Raw genomic sequence first — 17,814 nt, 5'->3', positions numbered from 1 at the left:
CTATGTGGAGAAACATGAAGACAGCCTTATAAAGCATGCCAGCGGTGCTCCCACGACAATGTAACTCTAACATCTCACTCCATAAGAAACGTCACACACTGTCTTGAGGACCTAACCGCGGCCCAGCACACAGCTCCCGGACAGAGGCTGGCACACTGCAGGCACGCGAGGAACGATTCACGAGTCAAGTGAATGAATGAAGGATACACAAGTTATGCAGTTTTTAGAGAATGGAGAATTTTAGTTGACAAATAAGCAGCCCACACATGGTAAAAATGAAAAGTAAATACATTCCCCCCAGAAGATCAGCAAAGAAACAGTGAGATTCTTCATCTCAGTCACCCAACTTCTCAGTCTTCCATTCTCAGGTGAAACTCTGGAGCTCAAGAAATTCTTTCTTTCTGAAAGATCTCTTACTGAGCTCTTACTTCCCCACCCAGGGTCATATCCCTCATTGATTCTTACATACCAGCACTTGTGAAAAATCACGTTACGTGTATATAAGCATGTACATGTGTATTCATACCTTTTGATTCGTTTCATATTAATCAGTCTCACTGGATTTTACATTTCAAAAGGGTTAACTATACATCTCTTGCTCACCACCGGAAGCCCACGCCTGCAGCAACTTGAACCTGAACAAGCACTCATCATGTACTGGATGAGTGAATTTGAATGAATGGAGGGCTCACAAAACAGACTCAAGGGAATCAGTACATCAAAATCATCGCCTAGCTAGAAACAATCTTCTCTCAGAAGGGTCACACATGTATCACTTCTATGATTCTCAGCAGTTTCTTCCTCACAGCCGAGTTATTGCCTAGGAAGATCTATTCTTATACCATTTCTGAACAATCTGCAGGTCTTAAGGTATTGCTGTACATATAGAGGGCACAAAATGCATGTCTGTTGGATGAAAACACTTCACCAAGAACCACACCATTCAGAAAGAAGCATCTCTGGCAAATAAAACTTGTGATTTTCACCTCTATCCCCCTCTTTGCACAGAGAGGACATGGTGGCAGTGAGAGTGAGATATGGTGACCACACCACGGACTCTCCTCCCACTGGGGTGGACAGTCCTGGCCTTGAGGCTAAGAGGAGCCACCTGTAATGACAGAACTGAAGCTCACCTCTCTGTGAATATTGAGCAGCTGCCTTCAAATCTCTCCATAAATGATGAAATCAAAAGAAATAGTCTTTTGAAAGCTGATCTTTCAAAATCAAATTCAGTTCAACCAGCACAAATTGTAAAACAATACCTAGGAGGAAGCACCTAACCACATACTGTCCTAGAGGTTGGCTAAGGATTTCTAATCACTAGTAAAACTAATTAATCCAGGGAAATTTTAAACTCTAAACCATAAACTACACATAAAATATATTATCACTGATTAATCTTTTAGTGTTAAATGTTGAAGATAAAAGTTGTGTGGTGTTTTTTTTTTTGATTGTTTTTTTTTAAGTCCTGAAGGTTCTTACTTAAAAGGCACACAATTATCACCAGAACATTCAATAAATATAGTCCTGGACATGAAGGTCATTCCCCAGCACTCATTTTCATGTCAAGTTTTAAAAACCAAGTGCTCCAATTCTCAGCAGCTGATGTTGGTCTGATATATCAATAGATGCCTTATTATAATCAGTATAAGGCCATTTATGAGAAAGCCTGGCTTTCCTAGTTTGGTAAAATATATCTGTATATAGTGCTACTATCCCAAGTTAAAACTTGTACAAAAAATTAAAATTTTAGTGATTTATAGGAGCAGATCTTCATTGTTTTTTTTTTTTTTTAATTCATGGAGTAAATCCTTTCTGTTATTTAACAGGTTTGTACCCATGGAGCTATTTAAACAAAATTATGCTAAATTTTCAAATGGTAAGTAATGAGAAGAAGGGAGGGGAGAACAACTGGTGTCCTTGACACAGTATGTGGCTGTGAGCAGCTGGAGGTACGCTTCCAGAACAGGACTATGAAATACACACAAGCGAATTAGGAACCAAGGCAAAGCTTCACAATTACAATACAACCTAAGGCGTAAATTTGAGCTAAAGTAAATTTCTCCTCAATTTTTATAAGTTCTTGTATGACTTCTATAATACACTTCATATCCACACACAGTTAATCAATGGCTATTTACTGCAAAAACTTCACACAGTTGGAGAAACTATTAACACAGGCACATGCAACAGACCAGCACTGCACACAGTTCATACTTACTGCATTCTGGTGCACAAAGGGACAGATTACACAAAATGCAGTCAGTTCTCAATTTGCAATGAACTTCTAAAAGTAAACACTGATGGACAGTTATTTATTGGTGCATATGACAGATTTTATCATCCAGGCTATATTTCTGATCGGCACAAAACCTGAGATCAAGACATGTGTCCCATCAACTCAAAAGACAGGGTCACAATACCTACCCTGCATGTGGTATCTGAATTGGAGTTCTGCTAGGTGAGAGCTACTGAGGATAAAGACCGTTTGCCTGAAATAATATATCATATATCCTGCTTGAAGTCCTAAAGCTTCAGAATGTAGTACTTCTAATGCTAAATTATCAGCAAAAATAAAATGTGTCTGACATATTCACTCAAAGACTTGGGGACAAAGTTGGCAAGTCACCAAAAGAGTGAAGAAGTTCACAGAGATCCAGGGCACCCCTCCCTTCCTTCCCACCACAGCGACCCATTCCTGTGGTGCACATGCTGTGTCCCCTTCAAATACAAACAAGAAGGATAGGAGAGTATTCTGGAAATAGCCTAAGAACAAAAACTTGACTTTGACCTCAACCTGCTGCTTACAGAACAAAACCCAAAATCAATAGCACAGTCAATAAGGCAGAAGCCAGGTTACTTCCTACAGAAACACCTTGCATTTGCTGCAAACCTACCTCACAGACCCCAAACATGCCATCAACTGTCAAAGAGTGATTCATTATTGCTGGAAATGAAGGCAATCATATTTCCTGTGACTAATGTTTAAGTTGTTGACAGTGTCCCAAATTTGGGGGAAATGAGACTTCACAAATCATTACATGTAAGTTGCAAAAATTTACAATTGGCAGAAAATTAAAGAACAGTCTGGTACTAGTTCATACAGGTACAACTTGCACACACTCAACTTCTTCATTTACATAAGCGTTAAATGTCACCAGGTTCTCCTGCTCCCCTTTATAAAAGCTAAACTGGGTCAAGGAACCATCACATAAATACGTAAGCACCAAAGCAGCTTGGAATTTGGATGATTTTTGGTTTGTTGAGAACTGTTGGTGGCCAGCAATCCCTGAGCCAGGCTCTCTCTTGTACACAATAGTCCTGTGAATCAAAGTCTCCAAAGGAGGAAGTAGGCAGGAGCATGTTCTCATGAATGACTCACCTCCTCTCCCTCCAGTTTTCTATCCATGCTCCACACATGGAATTTTTCTCCATTGTCTAAAGCACATTCATCCCTAAAGACTGAAGGATAAAACTAAAACTCTTGGCACAAGAACATCCTGAATTTTCCATTAGACAATCCCCTTAAATGAAGCTCAGAACCACCCCTACCCTTGTTGGACTGCCCTAGAAAACACAAGTAAACAGCAAAGTGTCTAGGTTCTATACTGTTCTACATTGTTTACAAAGTGTAGACTGGTGTAGTAAGCACTCATTGTATTTAGAGATATAAAATACACCAACATTTTAAAATCTAGGCCTTCTATTAAGAATTCTAGAGTTTGAGTACAGCCTTTCAATTTAAAAAAAACCAAAAATTCATACTCCCAAAATTCACAGCCAGTTTATACTCATGTCAACCATGAGCTTTCCACTTGGAGTGATTTTGAAAGATGAATCAAAAATATTGGCCTGTTATCATATTTGTATATTCTCAGCAATAAAGAAGGCTAATGATGTCTTATACTCTTTAAGACAGATATTTAAATCTAATACTCTTTATAAATAATAAACATTGAAAGGAAGATGTAAAATAAAAGAGGCACCTCCTTCAACTCCATCATTAGGATGGTGGGTGGGAAGGAGTCTGTAGATGAATTAACCCACCTGCCAATGCAGGAGACACAAGAGATGTGGGTTCGATCCCTGAGTCAGGAAGGTCCTCTGGCAACCCACTCCAGTATTCTTGCCTGGAGAATCCCACAGACAAAGGAGCCTGGGGCGGGTGGGGGCTACAGTCCATAGGGTTGCAAAGAGTCGGACACAACTGAAGCAACTTAGCATGTAGATAATGTAGGAAACAGGGGGGCAGTTCAAAAACAAAGATCATGACTTACCTCAGCAAAAAGCACTATTAATTACATATTTAATCGATATTTCCCATAGCTCAACACTTTCATCTGAGGTCAAAGTTTGGATGTAACAGGTTGGGTGGGGGTTCCATATTTTACATACAATGGAGTCTTTTGCATAACAAATGAAATAGTACATTTATCTAAAAGTTCTAAAACTTTGTAACAACACTATTTTAGGAATTGGGCTGTATTACTACTTTAAAGTGTGCTGTTGGTCTTAGCAAAGGTTTACTCAGTGGAAAACCCTTGGGCAGTCCCCATTTATAATGCTCTTCCTACAGAAAAATACAATGCGCTTAACAATCCATTTTTACAAATCACAATGACAAGAAGTGGGCCCCAGATCAAGAGCCACTTTTTTTTTTCCTCCCCAGAAAGTTAACTTTGTAAAAAAAACAATCCTCAGAGTAACAGAGAAACATTTAACATTAAAGATTCTCCTTTTCAAAAGACACTCACAAAACTGACTGAAGCTATAGAAAACTTCCCTTTAAATATGTAACATTTTTCTTTCCAGTACCCACTCAAACATGGTCAACATTAGAAAAACAGCATTCCAGTTCTCTTAAATACTTTTTAAATACGCTTTGACTTAAAAAGTTACAGCAACAACATTGACAAACAAGCATATACATGCTATGAACTATATTAATTCTCACCATTTTCATTCTAAAATCTACTTTCAATCATCTCCTTCAACTATAAGTCCTCCAGCATATAAAGGACAAAATTAAATACAAAAAGCTGGAACAAAAGATGTTCCCTGTAACTAGAATCAATCTTCTTTTAAAAAATATTTTAGAAAACAAATCCTATAATCATTAGATGAACTCACCAGTTGGTCTCACACTGACATTTCCCCAAGTATTACTTAGATTCTTTAATTTGAAACAATCATGGCACCTCGCCTATCAGAGCCTTACTATAAATGGTCACTTTCAATGAGGTTCTGAGAGCAAGATGAGTAAGAATGCCTGATTGCAAATAACAGCATCTGGCCTGTGCAAAACTAGCTCAGCCATATGAGAGGTAAAATATTCAGTCACTGCTGTCCTGCTTTGGTCTATAGGACACTAACAAGAGTTTCCCAGTAAACCACCTGTCAACTCTATTAGATAAGTACTTAGAAAAGAGTTGAATCAATTTAGATTGCCCAGCATTATTTTGAATTCAGTTTCACTTTTTTTTTAAAGAATAGCATTTGCTACTTTATGGAGATGCTATAAATATTCCTCAGAGATCTAAGGGCATGTATTCAGTTATAAGAATATCCAAGCTTAATTGTGAAGATTTGGAGTGTCTAGATTATAAATCTCTTCCTTTGCAAAACTGAATACGTTCTACCAGGATGTATAGCTAGATTTTTCTCCTCAATGAACTTTAATTCATTTCACCTTATTTTTGGTATCAGTGTTCCACTAATCTGTTTTCCAAACTGACATCAGATCACATGTGGCCAGCAAGGCAGGGCCATTCACCCAGCTGAGACTGGAATGTTTTGCAGTCAAACGCATGTGTCATCATCCCATGGTTTAATGCATCAGTTTCCCTCTTCCGTTTAGAGACAGACCAAAGTAAATGAAAGGTTTCCACCAGCTCAGCTGAAAAACATTCTCATGGGAACTGTCAGTAGGGTCAAGAGGCAGAATTAGAAACATTTTTAAAAATTCCTTCTAGTCATGTACAATTTTGAAAGTGATGCCCAGGGCTTTCCAAAAGGCAGGACCTTCATTTCTGCAGCCATTTTTCACTGAAGAAAAAAAGGAAGAATTTTCTCTATATTCTATGAGTTTATTTTCAATTGAGTGTACAGTATCACTGAAATTTTCATTTTTGCACTGATGTGGATTCTGAATACCTCCTCTTAGGTCATACTCTGAGCCCTTGCACATGAGCTTATGGTACTTTTACGTCCTCAATTATCTGGCTTCCTAGTGTTCAACCTGATGAGCTCTGACATTTCCACATGTTCCAATTTTGCTGAGAATCCAGGAAAATGTGTAACAGGATCTGGGGTATTTGTGTGAATACATTAAAAGAAAAAAAAAACTTTCTAATTCTGAATCAAAAAGCAGGTAAACGTACCTTAAAAGAGCCCAACCAAATCCCTCCTCTGCCTTTGCCCCAAATAAGTTTATTTATAAAAAGAAATAATGCATAAATAGATTATTAAAAATCAAGATGCTTGAAAGATTAACTGAGAAGGTTTAGACAGGAAAATGGAGAGAACAATTAACTATAATCAAAAACAAATCTTAATTCTCTCAAGAAATGGGGGGGAACTTCATTTACTGATTTATTGCATGGAGAAGGAAAATTAACTTCTAAAGATTTTACGGCCATCATAAGATTTGCTGTAGACATACGACTTGTTGGATCTGATCTGTTTAAGAAGAGTAAAAGTATAACCGGTTCGGTTTTAGGAACATTATATACACACAGATTAGATTTAGGTTAAGATGAATTGTGGGTGAGGCAGGGCATCTAGTGCAGAGGTCAAATGGCAAGGACACCATATACGCTTGGAATTTACAGTTCACACTGAAGATTCCTGTTTATAAAAGTAACCTTGATGGCACATTGGAATTACCTGGGAGCTTGAGAATACTGCTGCTTGGACCCACACCCAGAAGTTCTGATCTATTGGTCTGGGGTGCAGTCCAGACAGTTGAATTTTCCAAAGTTCCCCAGGTGAGTCCAGCATGTAGCTAAGTTTGAGAACTATTGAACTGGAGTATATTCTTTTGAAGAAAGGAAGACCATTTAGAAACATAATGCAGGCATTTTCAGAAAGTCCATAACTATAACAATGTTGAGAAAAACGGTGATAAAACTTGCAGAAGGAAAGCATGTTCAGAAAGGTAGGCTTGTAGAAAAACCTGAATTAACCATAAATGAAAAATATTCCTGGATTGCTAAAGAGTGTTCCACTCAGTGCTAAGTTACAGGAAGTTTCTACTTGGAACATCTAAATTCTGTTATGATTAGGTCTGCTTGTTTGTTGTTCGTTGGTTTAGTCACTAAATTGTGTCAGACTCTTTGTGACTGCATGGATTGTAGCCCACCAGCCTCCTCTGTCCATGTAATTTTCCAGGCAAGAATACTGGAGTGGGTTGCCATTTCCTTTTGCAGAGGATCTTCCCAACTCAGGGATCGAACCTGTGTCTCCTGCATTGGTAGGCAGATTCTTTACCACTGTGCCACCAGGGAAGCCCAATTAGGTCTATAATAAACATTTTAAAGAAGAAATCTAATTTCCGGATTAGAGCTTCCTACCAGAGAGAGGATGTGTCCTCGGCCAGCAACAGACTCTCCATCTTAGGACCAAGACCATTAGCTCCATGCAGGCAAGGAACAGCTTTGCCTTGCTTACCACTAGCATTCTGGCTCATTGGAGGTACTGAATAAACCCTGGGGAAATGACTCCCTCACTGACACATGGTCAAACTGCTCATGAGGTTTAACTCGGGGGCAGGACGTGGCAGGTCTCTTTTTCCACGGCTAATTAGATCTTACTGGAAGATGAAGCCAACCCAATGTTCTATCATGACTCCACTATCCTATTTAAAAAAAGCTTCCATATACTGTGACATGACACTAAATGCTCACCCACTGCCAAGGATCAGTGAATTTTTTTCTGCCAAAGAAAAATAAAATTAATTTGATTTGAGAAACATCAATGAATAGACTTTTTCCCCCTAACTTTCTGGTGAGATCTCTGCTTTTGCCCTGCGCATGAAACCATCTAAATGAAGATAAGCAATGTGCTGGGTAAGAAACCTCTTTCCCTGATAATGGTCAAGAATGACTTGACATTTAGTGCCCATCGAGTGACAGTAACCTGAGGTCTTGCTGGAAAGAAACTAATTTTAGCACCATGACTTCTGAGTCTACTCAGGCAATCCTCCTCATGCACAAATCCCAAATTCTTCCTCCTACCAAGGGACTGGGAGCTCTCCTTTTCAGAGTCTGCTAAAGGGACACCAATATAAGCAGACACTGTGCTGAAGGGCAGTCTTCAAGGGCAGCAGGAAGCACAAAGGTCCCCTGCACTCTTCCACCAGCACACAGATGAACCCTGGGAAGGTGACCCGCAATGACCAGGAGCTTAGAATGATGACAAAGGTGCAGAAATAGGGAGCATTTCAGAGACTTAAAGCGTTTGGGTTTTTTCTTTGTCTCCAGATACTGGGAACCATGTGAGTTTGGGGAGAAAAGTAAAGAAAAGCCCAGTAGAAGGCTTTTTAAAATTATTTATCAAAGAGGCCTAAGATGTAGGTCCTGAGTCTGACATATAGTAGCCATGTAACCTTGGGATAGATACTTGACCTTCAAAGCCCTGCTGCTGCTGCTTCTTCTATAAAAGGAGAAATAATAGCAGCCACTCCATGAGACTATTGTGGCAATTAAATCAGACAATGTACATAACACTACAATTCTTGCATATAGGCAGCCCTCAATGATTATTTCCCTCTAGCTGTTAAAAACGGAACATGATAGAGCAAGGAGAAGGCACGATCCCCAAAGTAAATGTTGTAAGAAAAAGGCATTTACTAGAAAGGCCTGGCGGAGCTGCAGGAAGCGAGCTGATGTCTTTTTTGTGACCCTGTGATGCTTATACTTGGAACATGTAAATTCTTTGGGTGCTCACTCTGGGTAGGGCCTTGTTGTTTAAAGGGATTCACAAATTACTGGTGGGGAGAGTTAAGAAAGGAGGAGCCTGATCTACTCGTTATTCTTCCTGAACCAAACTAAAATACCAGTCCTAAAAGTAAGACTCCTTTAGGTCTCACTTTAAGTGAGAGTCCTTTAAGGATGCCTAACAGGTCCTTAAAACAGCTTCTAAACGTCAAAGTTAGCAAGGGGGTAAATACGAAATTCCAATATAAGTCTATCATGTTTAAATATTTAACTTGCAATGAACATGGGGTCTTTTTAAAAATTTCATTATGAACTTTTAACTGAAAATTTCTTTCAACCTGTGCAGCAGAACTCGTAAGATTACAGTTGGATGACATCTGGATAAGACCTAACAAAGCACGTAATGCAGACACTCTCTGCCTGAGTCCTACAGAGATGAAGTAACCAGCTCTGGCCAGGCCACAGCCAGCCTCTGGCTCTCCCATTTCTGGCATTTTTTAAGGCACCATCCTATCTGATTTTCAAGCAACCTACAAGTGAACAAATATTAATAACTACAGACAGAATGTCTATATACTTTGTTAGGAATTTCACAGTAAGAATTTTGAATTTGCAATTTCAAAAGTCAAGTACTAATACAAGAAAGTTTTTTTAAACAGCACAGTCTTCAAAATGCTGGATCTCAGCTCTTAACACACATACACACACACACACACACACACACACACACACACACAACTGTTACATCTTTACAAAAGTTATTTGTAGATTAAGAGTCATATTAATTATACTAAATGTTGTCTATAGAACACATGATTTAATCTCCAACTGTTTCACAAAATAAAGATAATAATAACAATAATAATAATTAAAAGCAGCTCACCTCAAAAATTTCGAAGCCATAAATGTCCAAAACACCCATGACTTTCTTTCTCACTTTTGTTTGTGCCTTAAAAATAGTTTCAAATTGAAGGGTTAACTTAAGCATTACATATAACACTAAAAGCATAACAAGGACTCTAGACATAGATTACAAGTTAATTGTGTCTCAGGCCTAGAAGAATATAATTTAGGTATTTTTAAACACATGAAAGAGGAAAGCCAGTTTATATTTGAAAAGTGTTTATTTGAAAACTCTAGACAAAATTTAGTATTTAAAGTCTTTCCTAATTTCTTTTTCTCATATTTATATAAAGATTCCATTTGTATGGAATCTCCCCCAAATTTTAATAATAGATGATTTAAAGAAGGAATCATTATACTTTCTTTATCAGATGCTATATTAGATGCTTAATTATAAAAAAGAGATCATAGGGTCTTTCAAAACCATCTAGTCCAATACTCTCATTTTCTTGAAGAACATATTATAGCTAGACTGATCCAATGACCTCTTCAGCCAAGTGTGTATAACTAGTCACTAGATGAATCACAACCAGGACCTAGGATGCTCTCTTTCACAGTAACTCTGCAAATACCATTAGACTATTCACTGGTGAGATTTCTTATAACACGCATGCAAAACAAAACAGAACTGCTGACAAATTTCAATCCTAAACAAGGGAAATGCTTTTTAAAGAAAAATCTCAGTAAGTGCTAATCGATTTTGCCTGATTATAACATTAAAATATCCTTAACTTTATGTTTATACTCTGAATACCATTTATTACAATTATTTATTTATCTGTTTATAGAGATGCAGTACCTTAATGCTTTCATTGATTCGATTTACCAGCCATGAAAACAACCTGCTGTAGAGGTTTTTAGCCAGAGCATCACGGGCATAATAAGCCTATTAAAAAGAAAAAGAAAAACTCAATACCCACAATTACCACAATGCTTAATTTCAATAAAATAATGAAGATATTTTAAAAAGATATTGAAAACTCTTTTTGCTGGATAATACTTTGTATAATAAAAATAAAGTGCTTTCATTGCTTATCTATTTGAAAGCTGTTCACAGCTACTTAACAAAGAATAGGTAGTAGACATGGATGTCTCTCTGATCTTGATTTAGAATACAAAGGCTGGAGAAAGCTGGGTTTGGTCAGGAGACCTAACAGACCCTCAACAAACGTACTGGGTGCCAAGAGTGTGCAGGAAGTAAGTACTAGTGATGTGTCTGACACCATTGCTCTGGGGACAGGCCTGGAGACGGGCAGCAGCAGCCCAAGAAGAAACTGGCCCCAGGAAAGGAAAGAAGAGGTTCTGTTGCTGTTTTTAAGATGAGACATATGTGTGTACTTCATTGTTTATAAACAGAAAGTTGGGCATTACAATTAAAGTAAATCATTATATTTTTATTTTATAAAGAACACAATATACTCGATTATGTGAAAATTCTTTCTCTACAATTCTTCTTTAAATGAAGTGTGACAACGTTAATAACAGACTCGCTTCATGGTAACATACTACAGATGGGAAGAGAGTACCTTTTCCCTTTATCTGATACTTCCATGCTAATCCCAAACCTGTCTCCCTAAGTCTCAGGCAGCTACTCCAATGAGGGTTTGAAAATCCACCTAGACGTGGAAAAAATAAAGCTTGACTGTCCAACACTATACATGGGGTGGGGGCTAGGGGGCAGAGGGAATAATTCCACAGAAGAAAATGTATATAAAATGCTGACACACAGACAGAACGTTTAATTTAAAAGAATGGTCTTTCTCCAATATACTTTCTTCTAGGTTTTGTTCTGTTTTTTTTAATAGATAATTTAAGTGCCTAGAACAGTGCTTGGCACATAGTCTGCAGGTGTATTCTGAAGTGTCCTCGTCCTCTTCTATGGCCTTATAAACCTAGATAATTCTTCCTTAATCCTTTCCCCTTTCTTAAGTTCAAGTCATTTCCAAACACTACTTATTTATCAACAGACCCTATTTCATCATCACATCATCCAGCTCTCCTAACTGTATGCAATTTGCTATAAAAAAACCACTGTTTCAGTATACAACTAAATGAATAGTGACAACTTATTCTGGTAAACGGCTTTATATTTTTTAAAGTGTAACCACTGACAATCTTAATCGTCCTTGTTTCGTTCAAATACTTATTTAGAAGTCTCAAACTCAGATGCTTTCAGGGACTGCACAATAGAAATCAATGGGAAATAGCGGAGTCCAAGGGAGCTGGAGGCTGCATTTCAGGTTAAAGGCACTTAAATTCAAAATTTAAAAAGCAAACTAACACAAGAAAACAAATAAGCCAAAACTACTCTTTCCTCAAAAATTCATCAAATAAAATACACCTACTGAGCTGTATCTGGCCTCACGGATGTCAGTTTACTACCTGTAGCTTTTTGGGTCTGATTGCTGCCACCTCATCTCCATAGTAATATCCTCCAAAGGAAGGTTTATTCCCATATAAGGATCATGAGTAAGGTGTGTAGAAATGAGGGAAGACATTGACTGCACAGACTCGCCATCTCAGATTCTAAGCACAAATGACAAGACTGTGTTTCTGCAGCTAATGAAGCTCTTGGAGAAAAACCCCAGGAGGAATCTGCTTCCATGATGATGTCCAGTATGAGGCGTGACCCAGCACAGTAGGGCAAGTGGAGACACAGAGATGCGTGGGCATGGGGCCCACCTTCCGGGAGCTTAGAGAGGAATATGGGAGGTCCAACAATCAAAGGGCAAGTTCCAACGGAGTTTGCAGGAGAAAAATGAGTTCAGAGGAGGAATAATCAGGGCCTTATGAACATGGAAGGCTTCCTAGATGAGGTACAATTCAAGGACCATCTAGACAGCAGAAGGAATTAGCAATGACATAGATAAGCAGGAGCAAAGGCCCCAGGTAGAAATAAGTATGGCATTTAGAGAACTATCAGGGAAGAAACTGAGAGAAGTCATTTAGGGTCAGATGACAGGGACTCTGGGAGCCAAGGAGCAAGTATGTGGTAGAAGCTGAATAATAACTCTGTCTTGAGTTTCTGTTATTTCAATATTAGTCATTCCATCTGGGGAAAGAGCTAAATGCCTTGGGGAAAATGAGGCATAGGGCAGTAAAGATAATAATGGGGCCCAAGAATTGAAGCTATGAGGAAAAGGTAATAAAACAAATCACATCTTGTAGGAATCAAAATCTTTTAGGCCATAAGATTGGTAGAAACAAATTCTCTGAACCCTACAACAAGAACAACAACAAAAAAAACTAGAATAAAAAGCTGAATAATCTAAGATCTCAAGCCAATTCTTTTATGTCAGTGGTTAAAAGAATGGGGGAAAGTTTTACCCAGTGATGCAAGGTGACTCAAGATTATAAATGTAAGAGGCACCCAGGTCTGATTTCTGTAAAGGATGATTAAAAAGCAAGAATAAAACACACACTAAAAAGACAAAAATACATCCATATATATTCCATATATATATAATATATATGAAACATTCCTAAAGGGCCTCTTAACCAGATGTTTTCTCATCGCATCACTATATACTTCACTGTCCCCACTCTGGCTATTGAAATATTCTCAAAATGGGACCTCGGGATGAACAGTAGCAGCAGCAGCAGCATCACCTGGGAATTTGTTAGAAATGCAAATTCTCCCACCCTACCTCAGACCTACTGAACCAAACACTCCAGGGGGTATGACCTGCAAACCGTGTCTAAGAAACCCTCCAGGTGATTCTCATGCACCCTCAAGTTCGAGAACCACTGTTGCACACAATCCACTCTGACATCATTTCTAGCCATGTAGCTCTGAATCCTCTTTACATATCTATAGCCTTAACCAAGCCTGAGTAACTCTTTTCTGCTATGTACTCCAAACCTGGCTCTTCTCACACTTTTCTTTTTGAAATACCATTTCGTCCATTCTTTATACATCTAAATCCTTCAAAGACTGGCTCAGAAACCATGTTCTCTGAAAATCCTCTTTAATCCCTTATGTCCCTACTAATGGTCTACACGGAGGCTTCCACTGTGTGGGCTTTCAACCAATTTTTCTTGATGAGGCAAGTGACTCACCATCTGACTTTGAATGAGTGAGGTGGACAAGGACAGACATCGTAGCAGTAGTAGTAACTTAGGAAGAAGGACACATAGCAGTTATAGCTAGAAAAGGATTGTCATACCTCAAATTTACATAATTATAAAGGTATAGTATTTTCATAGTCAAAACTGCTCGCCCAAAATAAGAAATCAATGTTGAAAGAAAGCTAAATGCATGTATGTGTTCTGGGTTAGTAAGAGAGACTAGCTCAGAGCAGTAGAGAGAAAGACTAAGCCCACTCTTTGTCTTGCAGATGCTTAAGGCTCCTTACAAGGAGGATGAAAATACAGCTAGACAGAACAGGCCTGAGTGGGAAAAATCCTGAGTTAACCATTTAATTCTAGCCCAGATCAACACTGACTGGTGGGACCGTGTCTAAGCCATAGAACAAAGGATTTACACTGAAAAGGTCTATACAAGCTCCTACATATAGAAGCATGCCAGAATACCTCTGTTCATCCATCCTTGAACCAAAGGAGAGAAGACATAAGCAACTCAGACTTGTGTCTTAGAAAGACTCCACTGGCCTAAGTGTGGAGGGTGGAGGGGGAATGGTAAGAAAGGCAGGGAAGCCAATCTGGTCATTTAACCACAGCCAGCTCCCCCCGCTGTCTTCTCCAAATCAGTAATGGTGCTTGGGCCAATAATATTGGGAGTCATCCTTGATTCTTCTCTGTCTTTCATCTCACACATACCAACGCATCAGCAAATCTTATTGCATCCCCTTTCAAAATATACTTCTCATTCCACTGCCGCCACCTGGTTCAAAAGCCACCATCGACTCTGGGTTAGCACACAACTGTGCGCTCCCCTATGAATGCGTATCCCCCTCCCCCAAATCCATATGTCGAAGCCTCAGTGTGACGGTATTTGGAGGTGGGGCCTTTAGAAGGCAATTAGATTTAGATGTGGTGGTGAGGCTGGAGTTCCCATAACGGGACCGGTACCCTTAAACGGGGATGAAGACACCAAAACTCATTTGCTCACTCCTTCTCTCTGCCATGTGAGGACACAGTAAGAAGGCAGGTGTCTGTATATAAGGAACAGGGCCCTCATCACCAATTCGACTGTGTTGGCACTCTAATCTCAGCCTTCTATCCTCAAGAATTGTGAAAAATAACTGTTTTTTGTTAAAGCTACTCAGTCTACGGTACTCTGGTATAGCAGCCAAAGTGACTAAGACACCCTCTGTCCCTTATACTCTGCTGTCTACACTGTAGCCAGAATGACCCCTTACAAGGCAGATCATACCATCTGTGCTCAAGACTCTCCAGCTATTTCTCAGTTCACTCAACCTCTCTGCCCCGAACACTATGGGTCTCCCTTACTCTGATCTACTTTCTTCTCTTTGTCCATTGCACTTATCACCTGCTGGCTTGCTATACAAATTTTCTAGGTCTACTGAGTTGTCTGGCTCCTCCTGCCAAAATTTTAAGCTCCACAAAGGCAGGATCTTTGTGTGTTTAGTTTACTCTGTACCCCTAGTGCCTAGAACAATGCCTAGAATATAATATGGCAGGATAATAGCCTGAAAAATAAAATTTTTGTTTCCACTTATACAAGATTCTGAAGACTTTAAAAACTCCCTTCCAGACATTAGGTTTCACCCACCTGAGCCACATTCAGTGTAGTTGAAACTTTCTCTTGCTTGGCCTCAACCGTTCGGAAGCTGAAAGCTCGCTCTAGAACTGACTGGTCAATGCCGGTCAGCTCGCAAATTTCTTTTAACTCTGTTGTGGGGGGAATGGTCACAAAGAGTTACTGCATATCTGCTGTTAATAATCAATCACTTTCAAGGCTTACAGTGTTCTTTCTAAATCATTTTCAAACCAATCAGTGTAAAATATATAAATCAAAAGACTTCAGACTGAGCCGTAATTACGTTTCTGCTTGGTTTCACTAGAAAGTTTTTTCAACTCAAAGCAAGTTTAACTTTCTACATTAAAAACTGGGCAGAAGTTCAGTCAGTTTTGCTCAACAGGGCCCATCCTCCACTGACTTACCATTTTTATCTTTGATCTTGCTTTCATCTAAGCCATTCACTCGCGATTCGGGCTTAAACTCAATGTTCCCCAGCTTCAACACCGCAGCCACCACCTCCAACACAGACTCGGCTTCATGGTCCATGAAACCCACGATCTGCATGGCATTCTGGGGGAGAAAAAGCACCTGTTTTCTGTCTGCAGTTCTCTATTATTTAAAAAAAATAAATCATAAAACAGACTTGCCTCTGAAAAAAAATCAAAAAGACAAAGTGTCCCAGAGTAAACTTTCCAAAAGATAAAACTAACATCATATGGAAAAATCTGAACGAACTTTGTGTCCAACCCAATAATGAATGAACTGAAGTAGAACCAATGTGGGGCTCTATCTTGTTCAGTAGTTTCAAGTTCTGATTCAAGGAGCCCTGGGGTATTTCATGGGCTGTGAAGAAGAAGATAGAGGGAGAGAAGGTGGAGAGCTGAGCCCTCGGTTCCCACTCCAACTCCAACCGCAGGGTGTGTGTTTTCATACTGGAGTTCTGCTGCTAGAAACAAAACCAAGCAAAAAAACCTTACATAATCCCCTACAAAAAAATCTCCTCATTTATTTCACATATGAGAAAAACTGGTTTGCAAAAGTGAAGTGCTCAATTCCAGGAACTATGGGTAATAAGGAACATTCATCCAGTTATAAATTTTTATTGAGTGCCAATGATTTGCCAAGCAAAGTAGTCACAGAACTGGTCCTAAACTTAAAATCATGACCAGGGATCAACAGGCTTCCGTATGAGGCTGTTCAGACAACTTAGAAAAAATGATACTCTCAAGAAATGTTGTCTTTTTGGAGAACAGCCCAGTTTGCTTGCTTACTTATTTACTTCCCCCACCCCAATCAATCTACCTGCCTATTTATTTATAATGACTAGATTACACAGCAATGGGAGTACTATAAGATTTATCATTCTAGAAAATTTCAAACATATACAAGTCTAGAGAGCAGGAGAAAACCACATGTTATATTCACTCACCCCTAAAGATGAACTGATTCTAATCTTATTTTATCTATAATCCAGCCTATTCCCCACCCCTGCCACTATTGCAGCTGGATCATCTGGAAGTAAATAACAGTTATCAGGATCATTTCCTAATAGAAGCAACTTTCCAAGTGCCTCAGAAACATAGAAAGCAGAATTTAATTTAAAACAATTCTTTTCCTAATGAACACAAATGCTAATTATTCTGTTTTATGAGGATTTTTCAAAAACTATATATAAACATGACTTTCTGTCTGAAAAATAGATTTGACTTAACATGATTGTAGGAGAGTTTTCACTTGTGGAAATTAACTACTGAGCAGTGGTTATAAATACATTTGGAATTCCAGTACAATATAAAAAGTCAAACCCCAAAATAGATAAGAAAGCTCCTTTTGATAAACAGTAACATTGCATGCTCCAATAAAGCCTGGCCTTCTCAATACCATATGACTTTTGAGCTAGTAAAATATCAAACTAATAAGAATACAATAAATTCTATAATTCTAAAACCTTTGCGAGCATGAGTTAGGAATCAAAGAAAAGTCCGAACTTTAACAATTCTGATTGAGCAATATAGCGTTACCCATTTTAAAGAGTAATAAAAGCATTATACCTTACCCTAACGGTTCTGAAATTTGCTGCATCATCCACTCCATTAACTTTGGCGGAGTCCAGACTCAGGTAGTTATATCTGCTGAAATCTCGCTCAAGTTTAAGCTTATCTATTGAATCACACATACGAGTTGATAAGTTACTTCAATAAATCTAATCATCCTTAACATCTCATTCCTTTAACCCTCCAGATAAAAAGACTTTCATACTATGCATTGAACCAAAAGAACAAAAATGAATGGTATCAACTCAAATATATC

At 38.6% G+C, this 17,814-nt stretch overlaps 1 protein-coding gene across 15 annotated transcripts in view; it reads right to left on the bottom strand.

Annotated features, from left to right (window-relative positions):
• Positions 1-17,814, bottom strand: part of MYO1B (myosin IB) — a 190,905-nt gene that overhangs the window by 39,303 nt on the left and 133,788 nt on the right. For 13 of the 15 annotated variants that reach the window (XM_081581387.1, XM_081581390.1, XM_081581389.1 and 10 more), the window contains 5 exons: positions 17,561-17,664; positions 15,927-16,074; positions 15,535-15,653; positions 10,639-10,725; positions 9,820-9,885 (listed from right to left, as the gene is read on the bottom strand). In XM_081581387.1, the coding sequence (XP_081437513.1) occupies positions 9,820-9,885; positions 10,639-10,725; positions 15,535-15,653; positions 15,927-16,074; positions 17,561-17,664 (524 nt within the window). Of the gene's footprint in view, positions 1-9,819; positions 9,886-10,638; positions 10,726-15,534; positions 15,654-15,918; positions 16,075-17,560; positions 17,665-17,814 lie in introns of all 15 variants that reach the window. The other 2 variants (XM_081581388.1, XM_081581391.1) reach the window with 1 other exon arrangement.

This window comes from Giraffa tippelskirchi, chromosome 3 (genome assembly GCF_054371585.1).
Source record: "Giraffa tippelskirchi isolate mGirTip1 chromosome 3, T2T-mGirTip1v1.2.pri, whole genome shotgun sequence".
NCBI lineage: Eukaryota > Metazoa > Chordata > Mammalia > Artiodactyla > Giraffidae > Giraffa > Giraffa tippelskirchi.
The sequence above is the reverse complement of the archived record's forward strand: the minus strand, read 5'-3'. Positions and strand labels throughout refer to the sequence as shown.